The 22,144-nt window shown below is 36.8% G+C and overlaps 1 protein-coding gene across 1 annotated transcript in view; it reads left to right on the top strand.

Moving 5' to 3' along the window:
- The first annotated feature begins 6,496 nt into the window (after positions 1-6,496).
- Positions 6,497-22,144, top strand: part of gpc1a (glypican 1a) — a 36,378-nt gene continuing 20,730 nt past the window's right edge. Inside the window, exon 1 of the mRNA XM_016521120.1 lies at positions 6,497-7,036. Within this exon, the coding sequence (XP_016376606.1) occupies positions 6,880-7,036 (157 nt within the window). The 5' untranslated portion in view covers positions 6,497-6,879. The remainder of the gene's footprint in view (positions 7,037-22,144) is intronic.

The following is a 22,144-nucleotide window of genomic DNA, read 5'->3' on the forward strand; positions in this document are numbered from 1 at the left end:
TTCCACAAAGAATCTCTCAGTGAACAGTTCTTACACTCTTAAAAATAAAGGTTCTGTATTGGCATTGATGGTTCCATGAAGAACATCCATGGAATCTGTCCATTGCACAAAAGGTTCTTATTGTGGAAAAGGTTCTTTAGATTAAAATGTTCTTGACACTAAGAAGAAAATGGTTCTTTTATTAACCGTTTATTCAAAGGTTCTTGGGAGAACCTTAAATGGTTCTTCCACTGTATCCTTGTGAAAACTCCCTTTCGAACCTTTATTTTTAAAAGTGTAGGTTATTAAAATGTTCTTCACATTACACTCATAAAAAATAAACTTTCTTTCTTGGCATTGATGGTTCCATGAAGCATAGAACCTTTACATTGCACAAAAGTTTTCTTGTAGTGAAAAGAAAGTTCTATAGATTAAAAAAAGGTCTTTACACTAAGAAAATAGTAGTTCTTTTAAGAACATGTCAAAGAAGGGTTCTTTGGGGAACCAAAAATGGTTCTTCTAGTGAGTCATTACACTCAAAAATAAAAGGTTCTTTATTAGCATTGATGGTTCCATGAAGAATCTTTAATATCCATGAAGCGGTTCCATTGCACAAAATGTTCTTTTACACTCTTAAAACTAAAGGTTCTTTATTGGTGCCAGTGGTTCCATTACCAACCTTTAACATCCATGGAACTCTTCAAATAAATGGTTCTTTTAAGAACTATTCAATGAAAGCTTCTTGGGGAAACCAAAAATGGTTCTTTTATGGTATCACTGCGAAAACCCCATTTTGAAACCTTTATTTTTAAGAGTGGAAAAAAGTTCTTTAGATTATGAAAATGTTCTTTACACTAAGAAAATAATGGTTCTTTTGAGAACAGTTCAATAAAAGGTTCTTCGATGAACCTGTCGTGGAACTTTATTTTAGCATGAGACTGAAATAAAGATATTGAGTCCAATCTTTGTCTTTGTCATTTATTCTTTGCTAAGAAGGCCAGCACTCATACAGAACAGTCTGCAGAGGAAACATCTCATTTTATTTCGGCCTGCCTAGGTGTAAACTTGCTTGGTTATACATTATCTATTGTTTAAGCTAAGTGCTAAAGATGGAGACAGGATGTAGATACAGAGAAAATATGTAAATAATATCACAGATAGCTACAGGATCTGGTTTGAGACTGGCAAAGACAGGTAAAAACAGGGTCACTCAGGTGTGAAACATGGCTGGTGTTACAATTTTCCATTACAAACCCAAAATGGTTCTTCTATTGCACCCTCAAAAATCCTTTATATTGGTAAAACATTCTTCACACTAAGAAAAAAAAAAAGGTTCTTTTAAGAAGTGTTCACTGAAAGGTTCTTTGAAGAACCCAAAATGGTTCTTCTATTGCATTGCATTGAAAATCTTGTTTAAATGTAATATCCGCATCTCATTCTTACACATTTTCTTCATTTTTCTTTCTACAGTGCTCACTAAAAAGAAAATCCATGTACAAATTCCACCACGGGACGCCATTATCCCAATCCAGCCCCCCAACTCCAGATCCAAACCGGGTGCGCCCAACAATGGAGTCGCCCACATCTCAACCATCTCATCCTTCCTATTTCTTCCTCTCTTCCTCATTATACAGCTCCTTCTGTGGCCCGTCTGACGCACAGTAAAAAGACTGAATGATTCAAGCATGCATTTGCACTAGGCCCTTAGAAGTCTGCACATTTGTCTTCTGATCTCATCAGATGCTCAGTAAGTTCTCATGTCAGCCCCCCCACATGATACGACTATTCACAAACTGGTTATTAATTTGCTCTGGCCTGTTTTAAAGGGTTTTATGTAGCTACTAAGTAGTGTACACAGACATGAATGTGATCATGGTACAACATCATTTCTTTGGTGGTTTTACTGTCATATTTTATAGTGCCGCTATTTTGCAGCTTCATTGAATAAGGATTTACAATTACATTCATCTAGTTCGGTAAAATTTAGAGTAACACATCACATCCTGAATTCATTCACACCTTCTTGTAGGAGTTACATGATGGAAAGGCTGTTTTGTTTTTATAAATGTGTGAGTATTATTGTATGTGTGGATTATATTCAAGAAAGAATGAGCTATTTTAATTCTCCTTTTATCAGTTTACCTGGGTGAATCTTACAAAGGTTATATTTATTTTTTATTTAGGTTATTATTTTTGAATTATGAAAATAATGGCAATTTCGCAACATTAAGATTTTTTCCTAATAATCTGAACCTGAAAAAAAAATACATTATTTAATATTTTATTTATAAATGTTTCTAATATTTCCCCCAAAATACATTTATATTTCTTTGTATTACATTAATGAGAATTTGAGAGTTAAAATCTGCATAATTGACATGAAAATAAAACAAGTAATGCATAAATTAATCAATCATTCAATCTTAATTGTCTTCAAAAAAAAGGCCAATTTTCATTACATAAAATATTATGTTTTCTTTCTTTTGATTTTGAGATGAAAAATTACCAGTGCTTGAAGTGGGCCGGTACGTTAATTTAGTCTTTAGCGTACTGGCACTTTTTCGTGCGTACCGGCACTTCTGACATGTTGCCGGTACTCAGAGTCAAAGCGTCAGTGTCTGGTGAAATAACAGTATATAAATCACACTACCAGGAGGGATCACCTCTCATCTCAACAAATCGCGTGAATCGGTCTGACTACCGCAGGGGTTGTCACTTTTCCACTGTCTGGCCAGTGCGAGCCAGGGCTAACGAGCCGGCCGGGGCCAATGCTGCGCTTCCACTGTCGGGCCAGCGCTACTCTAAAAGCCGGCCCTTAAAGGGATAGTTCACCCAAAAATGAAAATTTGATGTTTATCTGCTTACCCCCAGGGCATCCAAGATGTAGGTGACTTTGTTTCTTCAGTAGAACACATATGATGATTTTTAACTTTAACCGTTGCAGTCTATCAGTCGTATAATGCATGGCAATGGTAATTTTCATTTTTGGGTGAACTATCCCTTTAACACGCCTCTCTGAAGCAAACGGCACACAACATAATTTCACCAGTGAGGGGGTAAATAAATGAAAACTATCGCAAAACAAACTTGACAAATGCAGACGTTTCGTCCTTATAAAGATTTTAAAAGTCTCTAGCATCAATATTTTGCCAATGATTTACGATTAAAAAAGTTACAGTGACAGTAATTTATTACTTTGTGTCAGAAGTGCGCATCAGTGATGTTAAATCCAACTAATATGTTTAATTATTTTACATAAAATGAGAAAACACTTGTTCAGTCACGGCTGCTCCATTTATTTGTAATCACAAAAATGCATAAAACAAAGCAGTCCGTGTAAGCCCAAAGGCATACATGTATAACACAATAGAAAAACATTGATAAACCCATGTTTGCGTCAACTTCTTTAGAAAGATGGAGAATTGATATACATTTTCAAAGAAATAATATAATGTGAGGATGTTTGGGCGCTGACCTGTTTCACTATGGCTACTGTTATCCTTTTAGCCAAATTGTGTGAGGTGCAAGAGCATGTCAGGAGAAGTAGAATAATAATTAATTACTAATTTGAATCAGTACACTATAACAAAAACAATACCTTAAAAATGAAAAGAAGCAGGTTTTTGCGATCATTAATGGAAACCGATAAACTCCTGGAAAGTCCAAGGATCCAGTAAGCGAATTCAAACAGTTGGACAAAACAGTGCTAATGCAGTGAAAAACACAGCCAATTTCATCAGAGATTGTGGAGAGAATAGTGACTCACGTCCAGATGTCAGTAAATTATTCTTTTCATTGTGTATTTGGATTAAAAGCAAGAATGTTTTATAATGGACGCTGGCTGGCTGAGGTGTTATGCGATGGTAAGAAGTTTAGTGATTCTGAATGTATCCAGTGGAGGTTTAGTGGTCTTTGGCGTCTCCCTGTGGTCCTGTTTGGTATCGCAGCTTGAGTTGTGGTTATTTGTATTGAAAAGGTTTGTTTAATTACTGATTGATTGTGGCACTATACATAGCCTACATAGTGAATTATGAAAATTAAAAAGTAGTTATTTAACATAAAAAATAAATATAAATAAATAAATAAACAAATGGGGGGGTTCCGGCACTTCTTTTTTTCCACTTCAAGCACTGAAAATGACCCAGTTTTTGTAAGATTGACCCACGTGCTTGTGCAATTGTAGTTTTTTTTTGTAAAAGGTTAAGTTGTACATTTAACATATTTATACTGAAATCTATGTATACAAGGTGTGTATATGATAGTCGGGTTGTTCATATAACCATTTAAAACAATGCAAATAGATTTGAATTAACTCTAGGATGTTGAAACACTTTATTTTTAGTAGTCTTTCATAACATTGGCATTTAACCCTTCTAGACGCAACATTTCCCTATATAGCCTATTGTTTGATTTGATAGTTCGCCGTGACGTCACAGTCTTAAACTTTTGTTTGAATTCATTAATGTCACTTTCCATGTAGCTCTGACTGCGCCGCGTATCATTTGTTACTGTAAGTGCTCGCACATAAATCGATCAATTAAATATCATATTTTCAAAGTAGGCCTATATACGTGTCTTTTTTTAAATCTCTCTCCCTCTCTTCGCGCTCTGTTGCTTTTTGAAATTTAAATTTTTGTTTCCTATTTTCGCACCTCAGCGTCAGCATCAATCTCTGGGGGTTCTACTCGTCTAGTATTTTATCTTGCCTCCGGTTTGTATATCCAAATACATGTTTTTCAGCCCGATCTGAACCTGTTTTGTATCAATGACATAATTTCTGACAACATATTCTGTGCTCTATAACTAAGCGATGTTTGCAATAAACGTCACGCCCAGAACGCACAATTAAGTCGTCGTGTCTTTCCGCAGACATGTTGTAATTTATGCTGCTTTTTTAAATTAGCTGTGTCTTATTATTTAGATGCCAATTAAGCTGTCATGAACATTTCTTGGTCTCCAGCCACACTGAAACCCTTCATTTCTCCATTGCGTTTTTGTGCCAAGAAAGTGCATGGCAACCGTCAAAGAAATTATGACTTTGAAACTGCTTTGAGCTTAAAGGTGAGTGCTGAATTATTTTTTCAGTTCGGTCAATCATGACTCACTTTCATTTTTCACCGGCACGGCTATGCGCTTATTGTCGTTGTGAAAATAATTATTCTTCTTCATGCAGCTGTGTAACCCCGTGTAATTGAAATAAACCCGCTCAACACAAACCCGCTAGAATTTAAGTGCACTTAATTAGATGTGTCTTGACTGAAAAATAACAGGCTTTCGCAGCTGACTGTGTTCTCGGTTTCAGCCCATAACCGATCCACTCTGTTATATGATCGCGTCCATTTAATATCCTACCTTAAAATCAATTGCCATGCGGGATACATTGTGTTACAGTCTGGGAAGGCGGCAGGGGGCGTCGACTACCACCTGCAGGTGTCTTTACACCCACCCTTCCTCTTTATTCTACCACAGGGCTGGACTTGTTCTGTAACGTTAGGAAGTTCATTGGAAATTGGAACAAACGGATCAATTCAATGAATCGATTCATTTGATTCATCACCCCAAAATGTTCCTTGAACGTTTCTTCCTTATGCTTAAATTGCGATGTTTTTGTTTTAGTATTTTTTTTTTATTAGCTTATTTAATTTGATGCCTGAAAATGCTGTAGGTATTCAGCTCTTTAAGACAAACGTTTTAGGCTATTGTTTGTCTTCAACATTTAATTCATCTTACAGTTTTACTCCCAAGCCAATTTCCCACTTAATTTAGCTCATTTTGGCTGCCAATTTTCGTTGCTGGATGAGAAAAAAATACCAACGCATTCACAGAGTAAATGTTCATGAATTGTTCACTGAATTGCTCAATACCAACCTTGATGAAAGGTTTCCTGATCTTAACTAGTTTTTACAAAACACACTAGTCAGACTAATGGAAGCCCATTTCTGCTACTGAATAATCAAATAAAATAAAATGAAAAAAGTCAGAATTATGAGGAACATTTTTGCTACTGAATGAAAGTGCTGAAATGTTAGATATTTCTCGCAGCTCTGAGTTGCAATTCTGACTTTTTTCCTGAAGTCCATTTTTTTGGCAATTCTGTTTGTTTCCACCATGGAATAAAAATGAAAAACTAAATGCAAATTTTTATCTATTTTTTATTATTGTATTTTACTTTTATTTAGTTCCAAGTTTCCAAGTCTTTTTTTTTTTTGGATTGCAAGATAAAAAAATGTCTGTGTGTCTGAGATATAGCTAAACAAACGGAAAAAAAAGTCACTGCATTTTTATTTATTTATTTATTCTGTGGTGGAAACGGGCTTCCATGCAGACTTTTGGACATTTGAAAAAGCAACCCATCTTAGGTTCGTTTTTTCACCAAGGAGTGCGTTCTTTCTATTAAAAAAAAAGAAAGAAAAATAAAAGAAAGTAGCAAATCGATTCATCCGAATCGTTCAAAGGAACCGATTCAGTAGAACGACTCGTTTGCGAATCGGACATCACTATTGTTCAGTGGGAACGGGACAGTAGAGAGACAGACAGCACCAGAAGCGCACAGCAGCAGCACTGAGCGCTTTATCCCGCAATTCCTCCAACAGTATTTACTGTTCATACTATAGTAGCTACTTATAGGGATATTTATTCTGTGGTTATGCATTATTAATAGTGCGTAAAGACATGAGCACCAGAAACAGATCCCCACCGGACTGATCAATAACACACATCCTCTTTCATCAGGACCACCGGTTTTAAACCTGGACGCGCGTTTACATTCCTAAACAAGTGGATTTTATTCTATATCCTGCTGTTGTAGACAGAGTCGGATGCGTTGAATTGCTGTGTGAAGTGCAGAGCATCAGCGTCAGTTGACTTCCTCCTCCTCCTCAGTCTCTGGATCCGGACACAATGGATCTGACAGCGGTCGCGCTGCTCGTGTCGCTCATCTCCGTGTCTCGGTCTGCGGATAACGCGGGCGGCAAAGTGCGGAGCTGCGCGGATGTGCGCCAGTTCTACAGCGGCAAAGGCTTCACGTTAAACGGCGTCCCGCAGTCCGAGATATCAGGTATGAATTCCCGGTGACAGAGGTCATTGTTACCGGTACTACGGTCTCATTCATATTCAACACTGTCATTTCTCTGTGTTCACTAGATGTGTTTATGTAGTTTATCTACCTCACACGATAAATAAAGTCTCTATCTATCTATCTATCTATCTGTCTTACTGTCTGTCTGTCTTGCCTATTTATCGTTTTGTCTACCTGTATGTGTCCTTTCTTTCATTCTTTCTTTCATTTCTATCTGTCTATCCATTTGTTTGTCCCTCTCTATCTATCTATCTATCTATCCCATTGTCTTCTGCCTGTCTTTTTGTATTTTTTCATTTGTCAGCAACCATTTTTAGCAGTTTTGCACCTGACACGTTCCTCTTGCTCCGTGAGGTGTGTGTTCTTATTGTCAAGTTCAGAAAGCACTTGAACAGATGGAGGGTTCCAGACAAAAGCGCTACCCGCCGCACCGAAAAGAACAATAGACAAAACTGTAACTGCTAAAATGGGGCTAAACCTGGCGTAATGTTGTTCGCGAGCGGTTTCCCCATTAAAAATGACCTTTCGGTTCATTCATCAGTTTTATACACACACCTACCTGATGTCTGGATCCCCATGTGGTTTGAAAGAGCATGTGCTGGAGCTGATCTCCAACAGTTTGTGGTCCCTTGTAGGTCATGTTATGATGAACACAGTAACGGCTGGATTCGTAGGTTTCCCTCAGGGTTGCAATTTAGGAGTAAAAACCGCACTGTAATTGTAATTTCTGTGGTTTGTCTGCAATTTGTAGTATTAATCAGGACTAGTGGTGTTATTAAATAGACGTACGCCAGTGAGAAGTCAGTAAATCATGTCATTTGATGTGCAAATCTCATGATTTTCTTTGTCATTTGCAAGTAACAGGCAGCAACTGAAATCCGTGCAGTCAGCAAGTGATTCGTAGTTGCAGCCAGTGATTTTTAAAAAATTCCCATTAGAGGCCAAAAAATGTTGGCAGGTTGTGAATATGTCCAATGCATGCTGGGTAGTATGAAATCCGCCATCAATCTTTATGACGCAGCCATCTTTTTGATAATAGGTCGCACATTATAACCGGTAATATGTCACCAATCAGTCTGCATAAACAATTATATCAGTGCATGATGCACTCCCCCCCTTGTAAATAACTTGTAAACTTGTAAATAAAGCACCAAGGCAGCACAATTTACACAATATTGCCATTATTCAGTGCACTTTTTCTGTAAGACAATGAAAATATATCCGTACAATATATATTCTGCCTTCCAGTTGTGTTCAACACACACAAACATCACCTCAGCAGCCCCCTTCAGTAATAAGTGTATTTGAGGTGTTAAACTTTGGCATCCTCAGCACATTTGAGAGGCTGAGAGAAACAAAGAGTTCCTATTGGCCGAGAGGAAATTCTCAAGGTCATTGCATGCAGTCTCAATGACAGAAGGGGGAGATGAGGAAAATGTAGCATGTGCCGGGCCGCCCACCGCCGTCTCGTTTGAGACCGTCTCGACATCATTTATTCATCATCCAAACTGTCAGAATAAGTTGTTCGTTTAAAAGTGGTTGGAGGCCAAATAGTGTTTGTCTGCTTGAAGTTCAGGTTTATTTCTAGAGATGCGTTATTAGTTCGTGGTTAAATATAAATGGTTTAAAATATACTTTGAATGATTGTGTTAGTTTTTTTTATTAATATTTTGATACTTGACAATTATGAAACAAATTATATAATAAATATTAGGGTGTGCTGTATTCAAACTCAATGTCTTTCAAAAGCCTTCATTTTTATTGTGAAACACAAAAGGAGATATTTATATCAGGATGACCAAGCTGCTTGTTTCCATACAATGAAAGTGAATGGGGACTACAATTTTTAAAGGGATAGCTCACTCAAAAATGAAAAATTTTCATCATTTACTCACCTTCAAGTTATTCCAAACTTGTATGAGTTTCTTTCTTATGTTGCACACAAGAGAATATATTTTGAAGAATGTAGGTAACCAAACAGTTGATGGTCCCCAGTATGGAAAAAAAATGCTATGGAAGACAGTGGGGACCATCAACTGTTTGGTTACCTACATTCTTCAAAATATCTTCTTTTGTGTTCAACAGGTTTGGAACAACTTGAGGATAAGTAAATGATTAAAAATGTTCGTTTTTGAGTAAACTATCTCTTTAAAGGGGTCATATGATGCGATTTCAATTTTTCCTTTCTCTTTGGAGTGTTACAAGCTCTTGGTGCATAAAGAAGATCTGTAAAGTTGCAAAGACTAAAGTCTCAAATCCAAAGAGATATTCTTTATAAGTTATAAGTTAAGAGTCAACCACGCCTACCTAAAACGGCTCGTTCTAACACGCCCCCACATGTCTACATCACGATGTGGGAAGATTTGCATAACGCCGCCCAAATGTTCACGCAAAGAAAGAAGGCGTAACTTTTATTCTCGCTGTAGTATTGTTCTTGCCGCCGCCGCCATGTCGTATAGTCATATAGATGTCATATATGACTTGGAATATAGCACATAAGTCATTTGGACCACTTTTATTAAGAATTGATTTTGGGGCTTTTTTTGGGCTTGACAGCCCCAGTCCCCATTCACTTTCATTGTAAGGACAAGTACAGTATGAACATGCTTCAAAACGTCTCCTTTTGTGTTCCACAGAAGAAAAAAAGTCATACTGGTTTTGTATGGCATAAGCATGAATAAATGATGACAGGATTATATCACGTTACAAATGAAAAATTGGTTGCAAACAAAATTTCTTGCCAAGTTTTATTAATAAAATTGTGTTAATTTGCTTTTTATAATACTACTGAGATTAATGCATTAAACTAAATTAGATTTTCAATATAAATTGCATGATTATATTATTTTCCAATATTTTGACAACAATAATATTCGCAGAATATTAGATGTAACATTAACAAAACGTTGTTTGAATGTTGAACTAATGTTCTAGGTAGCTCTAGAGCCGTCATCTCCTCAGATTATTACAATACAACATTATTTTGATGTCACTTTGACGCATGTGACGGTGATACCCACATTGTGAGTTGAAGGGTTTGAGGTTTCCACCACGTTTTGTTTTAGCATGTTAGCGTGTTTTAGAAAGAGCTGATCATAAAGCATACCTAAAGGTCAGAGAGGAACCAGAGCTGAATGCTGCTGTCTAGAATTACCGATGCAACTAGTGTGTCTGACATTTTTACGAACACAGAGGCAGCGTATTGTTCAGCAGGGGGGAATATGTGACACTTCGAGCCCTGCGGTGACTCTAAACAATGACAATCTCACATTTCACTCAAGTAGGCCATGAAGATGGGAGTCGGGTATATGTGCAATCTCACATTTGTTAGCGATCGTAACTTTGTTGTTTTAAGAGATTTATTTCCAGGTTTTGAAAGCGAGATCCAAGTGTCGTCGGATTTGTGATGTTTGGACCCTTGTAACCTGTAGCCTGGTTTCAGAGCTCAGCTCTGGCTCATGTTTGCTGCTCTTCTAAACAGCGAGGCACACACCCATGAGCCCTGTGTGAAATGAAAGAGGCACACACCCATGTTCTCAGCCACACTGCCACACGCACATCCAACCCCCATGCAAGCCATGTGGAGACGCACGGGCATGATTCGGATAAGCATTTTGCATAAATTAAACTTGTTTGCATAATACAGTCATTCAGTGGAGAGTGACAATCAAATTCGCTCATTTGAAGTTGTTTAATTAGTTTTACGCATCTAATTTCTGTCTGCATGACTGTCATGAATTTTAATCCAATAGTAATTCCTCACAAATTATGGAATTATTAGGCATGAACTGTTGACAGGATTTTGATTATTTGACTGAACTCAGAAATATATCATGTTACAAACAAAATTTCTTGCCAAGTTTTATTAGTAAAATTGTGTTAATTTGCTATATTCAAAAATATTTGAAATACATTAAAATATCATTGAGATATGAACATGCTTCACAACGTCTCCTTCTGTCTGATTGTAAATAATACAGTCAGATTAATACTGTTTGTATTGTTTATATATATTAAGATTTTTCAATATTAAGATTTAATTTATTTGACTAAATGTTCAATCATCAATCATAAACTAAAAATGAAGATATGATTTATTTGATCTAAATGACCAAGTTTTATTCAATTTAAAAATATTTTACTGTAATATGACTGGATCAACCTGGCTATACTAGTTTAGATTCAATTGTAAGGTATGAACATATTATTGTATTTAATGTTTTTATATATTGAGATTTAGAATATTTTACACAATGTTCTGTAACGTAAACTAAAAATGAAAAATATGTTTTATATGATTTAAATTTACAAGTTTTATTCAATTTTAAAAAGTATTGTAATATGACTGAATCAGCATGGCTATATTAGCTTTGATTAAATTAAGTATATAAACTTAATTATAATTGCTATTAATAGTATATTATACATTCAAATATGATGTATTATTAATTATTATATTATTATTTAAAAATCATATTTATAATCATTCATTCGTTGTTATTATTATTTAATAATTAATATGATTATATTTATTATTTAATGTAATTATTATTATATTTAATATTTTTTATTAATGAAGATTGCAGACAATAGATTGTCATGAAAACCAAAAAATATGCTTCATCTGCTAACATTTCAATTAGTTAAAAAGAAACAAGTTAATTCAAAAATAATATTTACTGGTTACATTAGTTTACATCAAGAAAAGTCCTTTTAAAGGTGAAATTATGCAGAAATAGCTCCATATTATATTAATCATAACTGCATTTTCACTTTTAGTAGTTTGAGGTTGTGCTAATGCATACAGTACCAAGATATTTGTGCCAAATGTTCATGTTTTCGCTGATGAATTGTCGACTCGTGATTATCTGAGCATAATTACACCTTCTCCCACACAGCTTCTCTCCCTCTGGCCCGCTGATTGTTCTTTTGAAGCGTGGGGTGTTTCTCCTGCGCGGCTCAGCGGGGATCTTCAGTGCGCCGTGATGCTTGTTAGAGCCGAGATCATGCAGATCTGATCAGGGCAGAAACATGCCACCGCGCTCTCTATCTTCCACCTTCATGCCCTGCCACTGATCGCGAATAAAAGCACAGCTGTACTCAGAGCAACAGCACCTGGAATGACTGACTGGTCTGCTTTTGTTCAGGTGCACTGGAGTAGTTGTAAAAGTTGGGCTGGACAAGTCTTCTAAAAGCATTGATTGTGTTCTAAAAAGTGTGGAGGGAAAACAGACATTTCTTTGCAATAAAAATATAGAATAGATCATTTTTGACAAAAGCTGAATAAATTTCAACAAACATTTCTGTGTAATTGCAGAAAAAAATGCAGACTAAAAGAATAATTTTTTTTTTTTCTCAACAGCTATAATTTACCATATAAAGTGTGGTTGGCCCAATTATAGTTTACTAAAACTATATAGCTTCTAACTCAATCTGATATAATGAATTCATTATCCACATGGCGCAGCTGATTGGTTTCTTTTCACATCAGCAGCCAATGAGCTTGCTGCTCAACATTAAAATACTCAGCTAGTGTTTGCTGTAGAAGTTGCAGTGTGCTTCAGAGACCCTCCTCCTCCCCCAGCTCCACCTGTATAGATATGCTACGGGGTGATTTCATGTAGTTATATATGAGGGTTATTTCATATATGTTATCCACCTTATTCTTCAACGCGGAAGTAAGCCTATGGGCGAGGATTCCGGTTGAATAGCAGCTATAGGGAAATAACGAGAAGAATTACAACGTGCAGTAAACGGTAAAACTGTTTGCGGTACAAACCAGTGTGTTCATAATTAAGATAATACATTAAAATAATATGGGAAAATACATCAATTTGCAATATCAAGCAGCAAAATGAGCGGTTTTGTACAGCTAAAAATAGCTGGAAGCGAATGAGACCGGAAGCAAGACCCATAAAATTTACAAATGGGCCCATTTTTACGAGAAGAATAAGGTGGATATGTGCAGCAGCATGTCTGTAAATGTATTGGCAGTAGCAAGTCTAAGTTATTAGCACATTCCTTGAGAATCAAACCCTTGGCCTTAGCATTGTTAGCGCTATGCGCTACTGTTTAAGCTACAGAAATGACTCAAAAACAACAAGTGACAGTTGAATTTGCATCAAAATTCACATGATTGTCAACAAAATCTACCCCCTTTTAAGAGTCGGTTATCCTATAAGACATATGTAGCAATCATACTGAACATGTAGCAGTTAGCATTGCATCTGAGTTATAAAGTTGATGCTGTATGGCTATAACCCTCTTTACTTTTTATTTATTTATTTATTTAGTCATTTAGCAGACGCTTTTATCCAAAGCGACTTACAAATGAGGACAATAAAAGCAGTCAAAACTAACAAAAGAGCAACAATATATAAGTGCAAATGACAAGTCTCGGTTAGCCTAACACAGTACACATAGCAAGGTGTATATGTATATATATATATATATATATATATATAATCTTCTACTTGCTAGAATAATTCTGAATCTCCACAACTACAACAGAAACCCTGACTGATTCGCTTCTTGAAAACAAATTCAGCTAGAGTTCATTGTTTAGCCTATGCTGTTAGCACCTCCAGCTAATTAAATACATGAAATGGCTCCATTTGTGATTAGTCTTCCGCAGCCACCAACAAGTGTCCGTCACCTCGTGCTGAACGCTCGCTAGCAGCAGTGTTGTGAATAATTCACAATAGCGCCGGGCGTTCCTCCAGCCACTTTGCTCTGTCAATATTAATTGCACGTTTTTTGTGTTGGCCAATTTGCTGTCAGGTTATCTCGCTGCCAGCGTACTGGTGAAAGGGAAGAGAAGTGAGTGATGAAGATGGAGATGTGATTATTATCGCTGTCAGCTTCTTTGTTCGAGAAACATTATACGGCTCGAGTGGCAGAGTCACAGAATGCTGTGAAATGCGTGTCTCAGCATTTGAACGATTTCCATTAGTGAGACTGAGAATACAACACATGGACATGCCTGTTCTCTGTGGGTCTTATTCACTAATAATGCATAGGTTATCCGTATTTATATGCACAGGAGAACATATCACGAAAATTTCACAACACTTGCGTAATCACATAAATTTTTTCTTAACCTTTATTTAATTTTAAAGGAATAGTTCACCCAAAAAATGAACAATTTACTCACCCTCAGGCCATGCAAGATCTTGATTAGTTTGTTTCTTCATCTGAATAGATTTGGATAAATTTAGCATTTCATCACTTGCTCACCAATGCATCCTCTACAGTGAATGGGTGCCGTCAGAATGAGAGTCCAAACAGCTGATAAAAACACTATAATCCACAAGTAATCCACACGACTCCAGTCCATCAATTAATGTCTTGTGATGCAAAAAACTGTGTTTGTAATAAACCCAGAGATGTTTTCAAACTATTGCTTCTGGCAATAATATTGTTGTCTCCAGTGAAAAAGTCATTTAATCTGAATCGGGAGAAAAATATGCACAGATCAAGCACCTTTTACAAGAGAAAACAGTACAAAAGCAAATATGTTGTTGGATTTTGATGTGAAAGGACAACAGTTATGGACGTTTTCAATGGAGGAAGCGTTATTATGGGTTATGGACTTTTTTGTATCTTTACTTATGTATTTTGGCCAGAAGCAACCGTTTAAAGTTAAAACACCTTATTGATGGATTCGTTTCTTACAAACAAGCAACTTTTCACAGTACAAGATGTTAATTGATGGACTGGAGTGGTGTGGATTACTTGTGGATTATTATGTTTTTATCAGCTGTTTGGACTCTCATTCTGACGGCACCCATTCACTACAGAGGAAACATTGGCGAGAAAGGGATGTAATGCTAAATTTCTCCAAATCTGTTCTGACGACGAACCAAACTCATCTCATCTACATCTCGGGATTGTCTGAGTAAATATTTATTTTTGGGTTAACTATTCTTTTAATACATTTTAATAAAAAGGGCTTTCCACACAACAGTTTTTTGTCACTCAGTATGACGCATGTTCAGGCACAAATTTGTGCGTATGCATGCTTAGTAAATAAGACCCACTGTCTTTTATCTAGTGTCCTGAAACAGGTCATGTCACATTAGGGTTAAAGGAAGGTTTGAACGCTGGACATCATCCTCCGTTGACTGTATTAGTCAAGTAATCTCTTTAGGGTCTTGACATTGAGTGAATTGTAAGTTCTTTACAATTTACTAATTAAGTGTCTCTTTGTAATTGGATCTAAGGGAGAAGAATGCTTGTCAGATTCTATTAAGGGTGAAAGTGTGATGTTCAGCACGTTATACGTGTAAGTATGCCAAGAGTTGTGCTGAGGTTTAGTCTGATTCACCACAAACAAGCAGCTACAACTTAGAGCCTCCAATTAGCATTTTCCCTTCACGATTAACAAGTTTTCAGTGTATCGCAAAAGTCTGTTTTGGTACAAAACAATGCTAACAATGATAAATGCGAAAATTAAACTGCAACCAAAAAGTCAGGAGTTGTTAGCATAGAAAAAGTATTAGGCTAATCAAAAGATAGAAAAAAACGTTTCATGTTTTGTTGACGCCAAAGACAGTATGTCCAAACATTTTGGCACAAATTTATCTGTCACTTGGGAGAAGCTAGCTAAATTAAGCAGATGCTAACATTGACAGGTTGCGTATCCTCATGAAACAACTATGGAGGGTAAAAGAAAAAACAACCCAGACAGGTCAAAGATCACTTAGAAGTGTTCCGATATCTGAAATTAAATGTGGCCAAATCTGAGGACGTAAAATGTTGCACCTGAGTAGCATGGAGTGGAACCGCTAATGCTAAATGCTAACAGCCCAAATGTAAGATGTTTCGCAATTTGAAAACAAAACATATATGCTCTGTTAAAGACACACTTCTGACTTTATGCATGACAGCTCAGAGATTAGGATTTTTTAAAATGCTAACAGCCCAAATGTAAGATGTTTTAGAATTTGAAAACAAAACATATATGTTCTGTTAAAGACACACTTCTGACTTTATGCGTGACAGCTCGGGGATTAGGATTTCTTTAAAACTCAAATACTCTGGTCGTAATCCTGGGGCCCGTAATCCAGATTTTAGCACTGGCTAGCATGGCAATTTGAGCATGTCTCAATGACCTTGTTAGAAAGCAAGGAATTTAAATTAAAGAAAAGCACTCAAAGGACCCCTTTACCTAGCATTAGCGTTCATTTTCAGTGATCGGATCATGATTGGATAGCGCTTGAGCTTTGACTTTGACGGGTCAGGTTGTAAATTTAGCTTGATTACACTTCCATTTTTCCTCTGTGTGTTTATTTGTGGTTAAAGTGCGCTTTTGTGGATTCTTGCCTTTTAAATATTTTAATTTTGCTCTCACAATTTAAATAGGCTTCATTGAATAAATAAATAAATAAATGCTAATTTATAAATGTAATATTTATGAAAATGAAAATGTAGTTGAAAAAAAAACTGAATATATGATGGCCCAAAGACACTCTAATCTATTCTATCGGTTCTTGGTGTGTTCTGTTCATTTGTCTTGACCCTGTCAACCAATGCGACAGACCATTAGGCTGATGAGATTTATTTATTGTGACATTTTTTATTGTTTGAGTGGAAGCAATTATGAAGAACTTATTATGTTGCACAATGACTTGCCGTTTCAGTCACGGCACATTTTCCTCACTCACTGGAAGAACCTCAAGCACCGAATGACAGCTACTGCGGTCGATAAAACCCAGTGAGGGATTATAAAATTAATGCATCACATTGAGAATAACGGAACATTATCATTTGCTGTTTTTATAGTCTACAAAGTAAGCACATTCTCACTTTCTCTCTCTCTCCTTCCCTCTCCCCAAGCCTTGTGACTTGCACAAAGTCTTGTGATTTATCCATTTTCCTCCAAGGTTTCTCTTCCTGTTATTATCTGGCTTAACCCCTAGTAACATGTGTACGTACCAGTGGTGATTACTTTAAAGCTACACAGGAAGCCCAGTACAAACTATCTATCTATCTATCTATCTATCTATCATACATCAGGGCTGCGTTCAGCCCCGACAAAACGGTGCAAAACGTTTTTTAAAAGGAAACGGTGGTGCGTTGAACACTGTTCTGATGACTGGTTTGAGCTTGAACTTGCCCCAGTTCTTTCCGGTCCTCGAATCTGATTGGCTGAGAGGAGTGTGATATTCTAGTGATAACAGAACTCCAACTGTTTCACCATTTGTATCACTCCGCTTGCGGTATTTTTCACACAAGTGTCTTGACGGTATAGGGCTGGGACGCTACGCTAATCTGACGATTCAATACTATCCTGATACTTGTGTGCCGATTCAATATACATTGCGATAATTGAGTATTGCGATGATATAACTATTGCGATTCGATATTACAATTTATTGTGAATTTTGTTTGCTTAATAAAGACCAGACAATGGAAAATACTTGATTATACCCTTAAAAGAGACTGTATTTGATGAGTCATATTAACAAAAACAATGCATCACATCTTTCTGAACTTTTATTTCAGGAGCATACACATACACAGTGTATATTTAAAGTACCTTGAACCATGAAACTTTCAAGTACCAAAACCCTGAACTTGCACATGAATATAATAGTCAAATGTTCAACAAAACATTTTGCATTATTTTGCATACAGTTTTAGTCATGTTTTCCCGGCTGTGTGTAAAATCCAAAGTGTTTCCACACTTGGGATTCAAAAGGGAAGGTGCAGAAAGAATTCTGGAAGAGGTTTAATCCTCTGCCTCTGTCATGGTTTTGCTTTCTCGCGCCGGCTTGAAACTTATACGACGTCATCTAATGTAGCGGCACTGCGCACGCAGAACGATCGTTGTTTGACGTCATCAAAGCACCGCGAGAGCTACAGAGAGCAGACGGCTCTGCATGCTTTTGAACCGCTCTCGCGGTACTTTGATGTCATACGCTGAACGTCTGCACGGTGCTGCTCCAAGTTGAACACACCTATACATTTCACCCTGATGGAATTAAAAAGCACTAATCGCAATAGGTGAATCGATTTTTTCTCCCACCCCTACTTGACGGACGCCCAAATCAACAATTATTTTAAAAATAATACTGTTTTTGTGTCATGGAATGTAGTTTTAAAAATGTTTATGTGAGAATGTACTTGTTTAGACTTGTTTAGGGCGTCAGCAGGCGTTCAGCACTCATGAACCCACCGAGCCAGCCATCTCGCACTGCTACTTGTGTGATATTGCTCATGCAGTATATAGCTAATATTTTAGTGAATGTTAGTAAATAAAAACTAGTGCTGTCAATAGATTGGACTGGAAACTTTCAGGGAGTTTAGCAGCTTAAAATGATCTGATTGCAAACACAGAAGCAAAATTGGGTAAAAGGTTTAGAATAGAAATTGTGCTTCAGTAATTTTGCATTAAATGCATTAAATTATTTTAACACGTTAAGGATTTTTGAATTTATCGCATGCGTTAGCACGTTGACAGCCCTAATTAAAACGTAAAATGCCAGACGGCACTCGTGCACAAATTTTTAGCTTTTTTTCTACATAAATATGTCTATAGTCAGTGGGCACAAGTTGTACATCCCTAGTGGTGGGGATGAAGTATTGCACAAAAAAATCAGTAACCAGTCCATTGTAGAAATGTTCTATTCAGTTTCAGTCATGACTAATTTTGTTTTGTTTTGTTAACATGTAAAAGTCAAAAGTCAAAATACCTTTTTTTATGTGTAAAACATTTTAATTGAGGGAAAATTAAATGCATCTGTAATCTTTTGGAATAAATTAAGTATACTTATTTCAAATAAACAAAATGTTTGTGTGTTTGTATTATTAAATAACTATACAACTATTGCCACTGATAACTGGCATCTGTGCTTCCCCACTCTTCAAAAAATGCCAGCCACCACTGGTACGTACCAGAGCTGAATATTTCAGCATCAAAATCCAGGCTAAAAATACTTCTTAAGAAGCACTAAAGTAAACAGACAGGAGTTCTTTGTGGTCTTTCTCTTAAGTTTGACCCTCTCTCCTCGTCTTAACCCCTTAGCCCCTTTTCCTCATCTGCACTCTCACACGTGTTCTTGCCTCATACTCCATTAGAGATCAGGACGTCTGTTTTAACAAGGTTTGGCAAACATTGTAATGCATGCGATTACGTGTGCTGTTTGCACACACACGCACGTGCTCACTTGCACATGTGTGTGTCTAGGCAGCAAGGCAGAGTCTGAGCTGTGGTGTATTTTTAGATTTATGGAAACCTAGAAATGTCCAATTCAAAGAGCTGGGTTGTACGCTTAGCCATCTTTCACCATTAGCGAAGCAAGGCGTACGTTTTAGAGCGTATCCATAATGCATACTATGTGTTGGCTCTGATCTCAACAAACGTTCGAGAAGATAGGAAGCTGCTCGTCAAGAAACATATCATTCCTGCCTCAATGTACTGCCTCAAGCAAAGAAGATTCATTAGATGTTTACAAGTCTGCTAAGCTAATATGAAATGCATCCCAAATGTAAGAATTAAGTATATGCCATATTTCCGAGTGGAATATTATTCAATAAGAAACAAATGTAGGATTTTTTCATTTTTCACCCTAGGTGACGTTAGTCAAAATGATGTTTCAAAGCAAGTTATGTTTAGAACATAGATTACGATTTTTTTCTTTTAAATAACATGCGCCTATGATTCGCCCACAATGATCATTCACAATCTTTCAGGAATATATAGTAGAAAAGTCAATTAGCACATTAGCAGCCACAAAACCAACTGCAAAAACCAATCAAACAGGTTTCCAGAACAAGCCCTTGTCTACAATTGGTCAGACAAAAAAAATAGTCCGGCTCCAAACTCAAACCATTGGTTGACTCATGCCAAGCTAGGCTGCATTTCCCAAAAACATTGTAAAACCAGTAGACCGTAGAGACCATTGGTGCCAATGGTTTACACAATCTACTTAGGCTTACGATGTTTTTGGGAAACACGTCTTTTACACCAACTTTACAATCAATTGGATTATGTATAGTTGTCTTTCCACATTGAGATGGGACAGGACAAAGTATCGAAAGGTATTTAGAAACAAAAAAAACACATTACCTTTTTAACTTTATTGTACGTTTAGTGGTGTTTTAAATGTTGGTGTTGCTCATCGTTAAATCCGTAGCTTATCGTAAGCTATGCTATCTATGAAACGCTAAGCTGTACTTTTTGTTTTTATTAGTTTCCCGAAAGGCGCCTGTATATCATGTTCTAAATATAAAGTCAACAGGGTTGTAGTTTCCGTTTGAACCCTCTCATATACTGTGTGTTATAGGATCACAGCAGCTCATTAGACCAACCTGTTATGGCCTTTATATTTCACACTCCCTTCTGCTTCCTCAGTTCCCCTGGGTCATAAAACTGTAAACACGCATATGAGAGCAGACCATGTGCAAACTAAATCACAGTCAGGCCTGGGCTATTTTCACCGCCGATTATGGCCAAACCCCAGACGTACCTCAGTTTGATGATCCTACCCATTTACCAAAGAAAGGAAGGCCTGGCATCTTAGAACTACCTAGGAAATCAATTAAAAGGTACTTTCCAGTGTTTTATAAGGCTTGCTCTGAAGTCGTCTCTTTTAGCACATAAAGCGAGTGGCCGTCAATCGCCTTTATTGCGGGTTCGTGCAAGGCCTGGTTCCGAGGTCACAAGCTCTTAGCGTAAGACGGCACGGCGCCTGGGACGCTCGGGACTCTTTGAGCAGCCCCGCGACTCAGCAGGGTAGCGGATAAGAGAGACCAGAGGCAGATGGTTACGAGAGTGCGAGAAACCCAGCAGGAGGGGGGTAATGAGTGCTAATAGGCACAGGAAGAAGTTGAAAGAAAGGTCACCTGGAAATGTGGCGGAAGACCAGACGAGAAACGGACATGAGCGGAGATTAAAAGAGTCGGCCAGAGGTGACAAAGCCCCAGATTATTTTTATACTCTCGGTAGTATAAGGACTTAATCCCTCATCAGTTTTTATTCCCCAACAGGGTACCTCCATGTATACAGGAATGGATTATGACATCCGGATGTCCTGGGCACGGATGCCATGCATCAGAAACGAGAGGCACATTGAGATGTTACGTAACTAAAGCTTTCCCGAAATTGACGGCCTTCAAGTCAAGTCAAGTCAAGTCAAGTTTTTTTGTACAGCGCTTTTCACGATACAAATCATTGCAAAGCAACTTTACAGCAAATTAAGTTTCTAAAATATTTAGTGGTAGCTTATCAGTGGTGACTGTCAATTAATGTACATATGGCAGAAATGTACGGAAAAATCAATTTAAGACGTAATAAAACAGACGATGAACACTATTAACAGCAATTATATGGGGTTTTAAAAATTGTTTTTGTTAATTTATTTTACATTTTTCTGGTTTAATCACGATAAGATTTTTTCTAGATCCTGCATTAAATTTATATTTTGACCTCACTATTCGGGGAACAAGTGTAGATAGTCTGACTGATCTAGTTTTCGCAACAAGTATAAAGTGGTGTCCGACCCATTCGTTTGGTTTATTAAAATCAGCTAATTGCTACACAGTTTTTGATCAGTTTATCGCAAATTTATTTTCTTTAAAGTCATTTATGTTGGGGCTACAACATTAATTTTTGTTGACTGAAACTGGGCAGGGAATTTCTAGTTCCCAGCATGCTTTCCTGGAGAACTTATTGGGAAAGTTGACATTTACTAAAAGGGGAAGACATAACGTTTAAAGGGGTGGTTGACTGGGTTTTTTCTAGGCTTGATTGTGTTTATGGGGTGCAGTCTAACATGTGTTAATGCTTCGTTTGTTAAAAAACGCATTATTTTTCACATACTTTAATGTTTAGTTATGTTGAGAGTTTTTGTAATTTTGGGCAAAGAATGTGGAGCTTTTTTAAGGGTGGGTAGATGAAGATTATGTTAGTTTAGGGCCCTATGAAAATCCATTTTATTTTTTTTCCAAATTCTGTTTTATCTGTTTTAATTTTTCTAGATTCAGTTTTTTTTTTTTTTTTTTTTTTATTATATATTTTTGATTATAGGCCTATTAAATTTTAACAAAAAACATGTCTAATTAATTAAAATCATGAAACTTGTT

Source organism: Sinocyclocheilus rhinocerous, unplaced genomic scaffold (genome assembly GCF_001515625.1).
Source record: "Sinocyclocheilus rhinocerous isolate Xijiao unplaced genomic scaffold, SAMN03320098_v1.1 scaffold509, whole genome shotgun sequence".
Classification (NCBI taxonomy): domain Eukaryota; kingdom Metazoa; phylum Chordata; class Actinopteri; order Cypriniformes; family Cyprinidae; genus Sinocyclocheilus; species Sinocyclocheilus rhinocerous.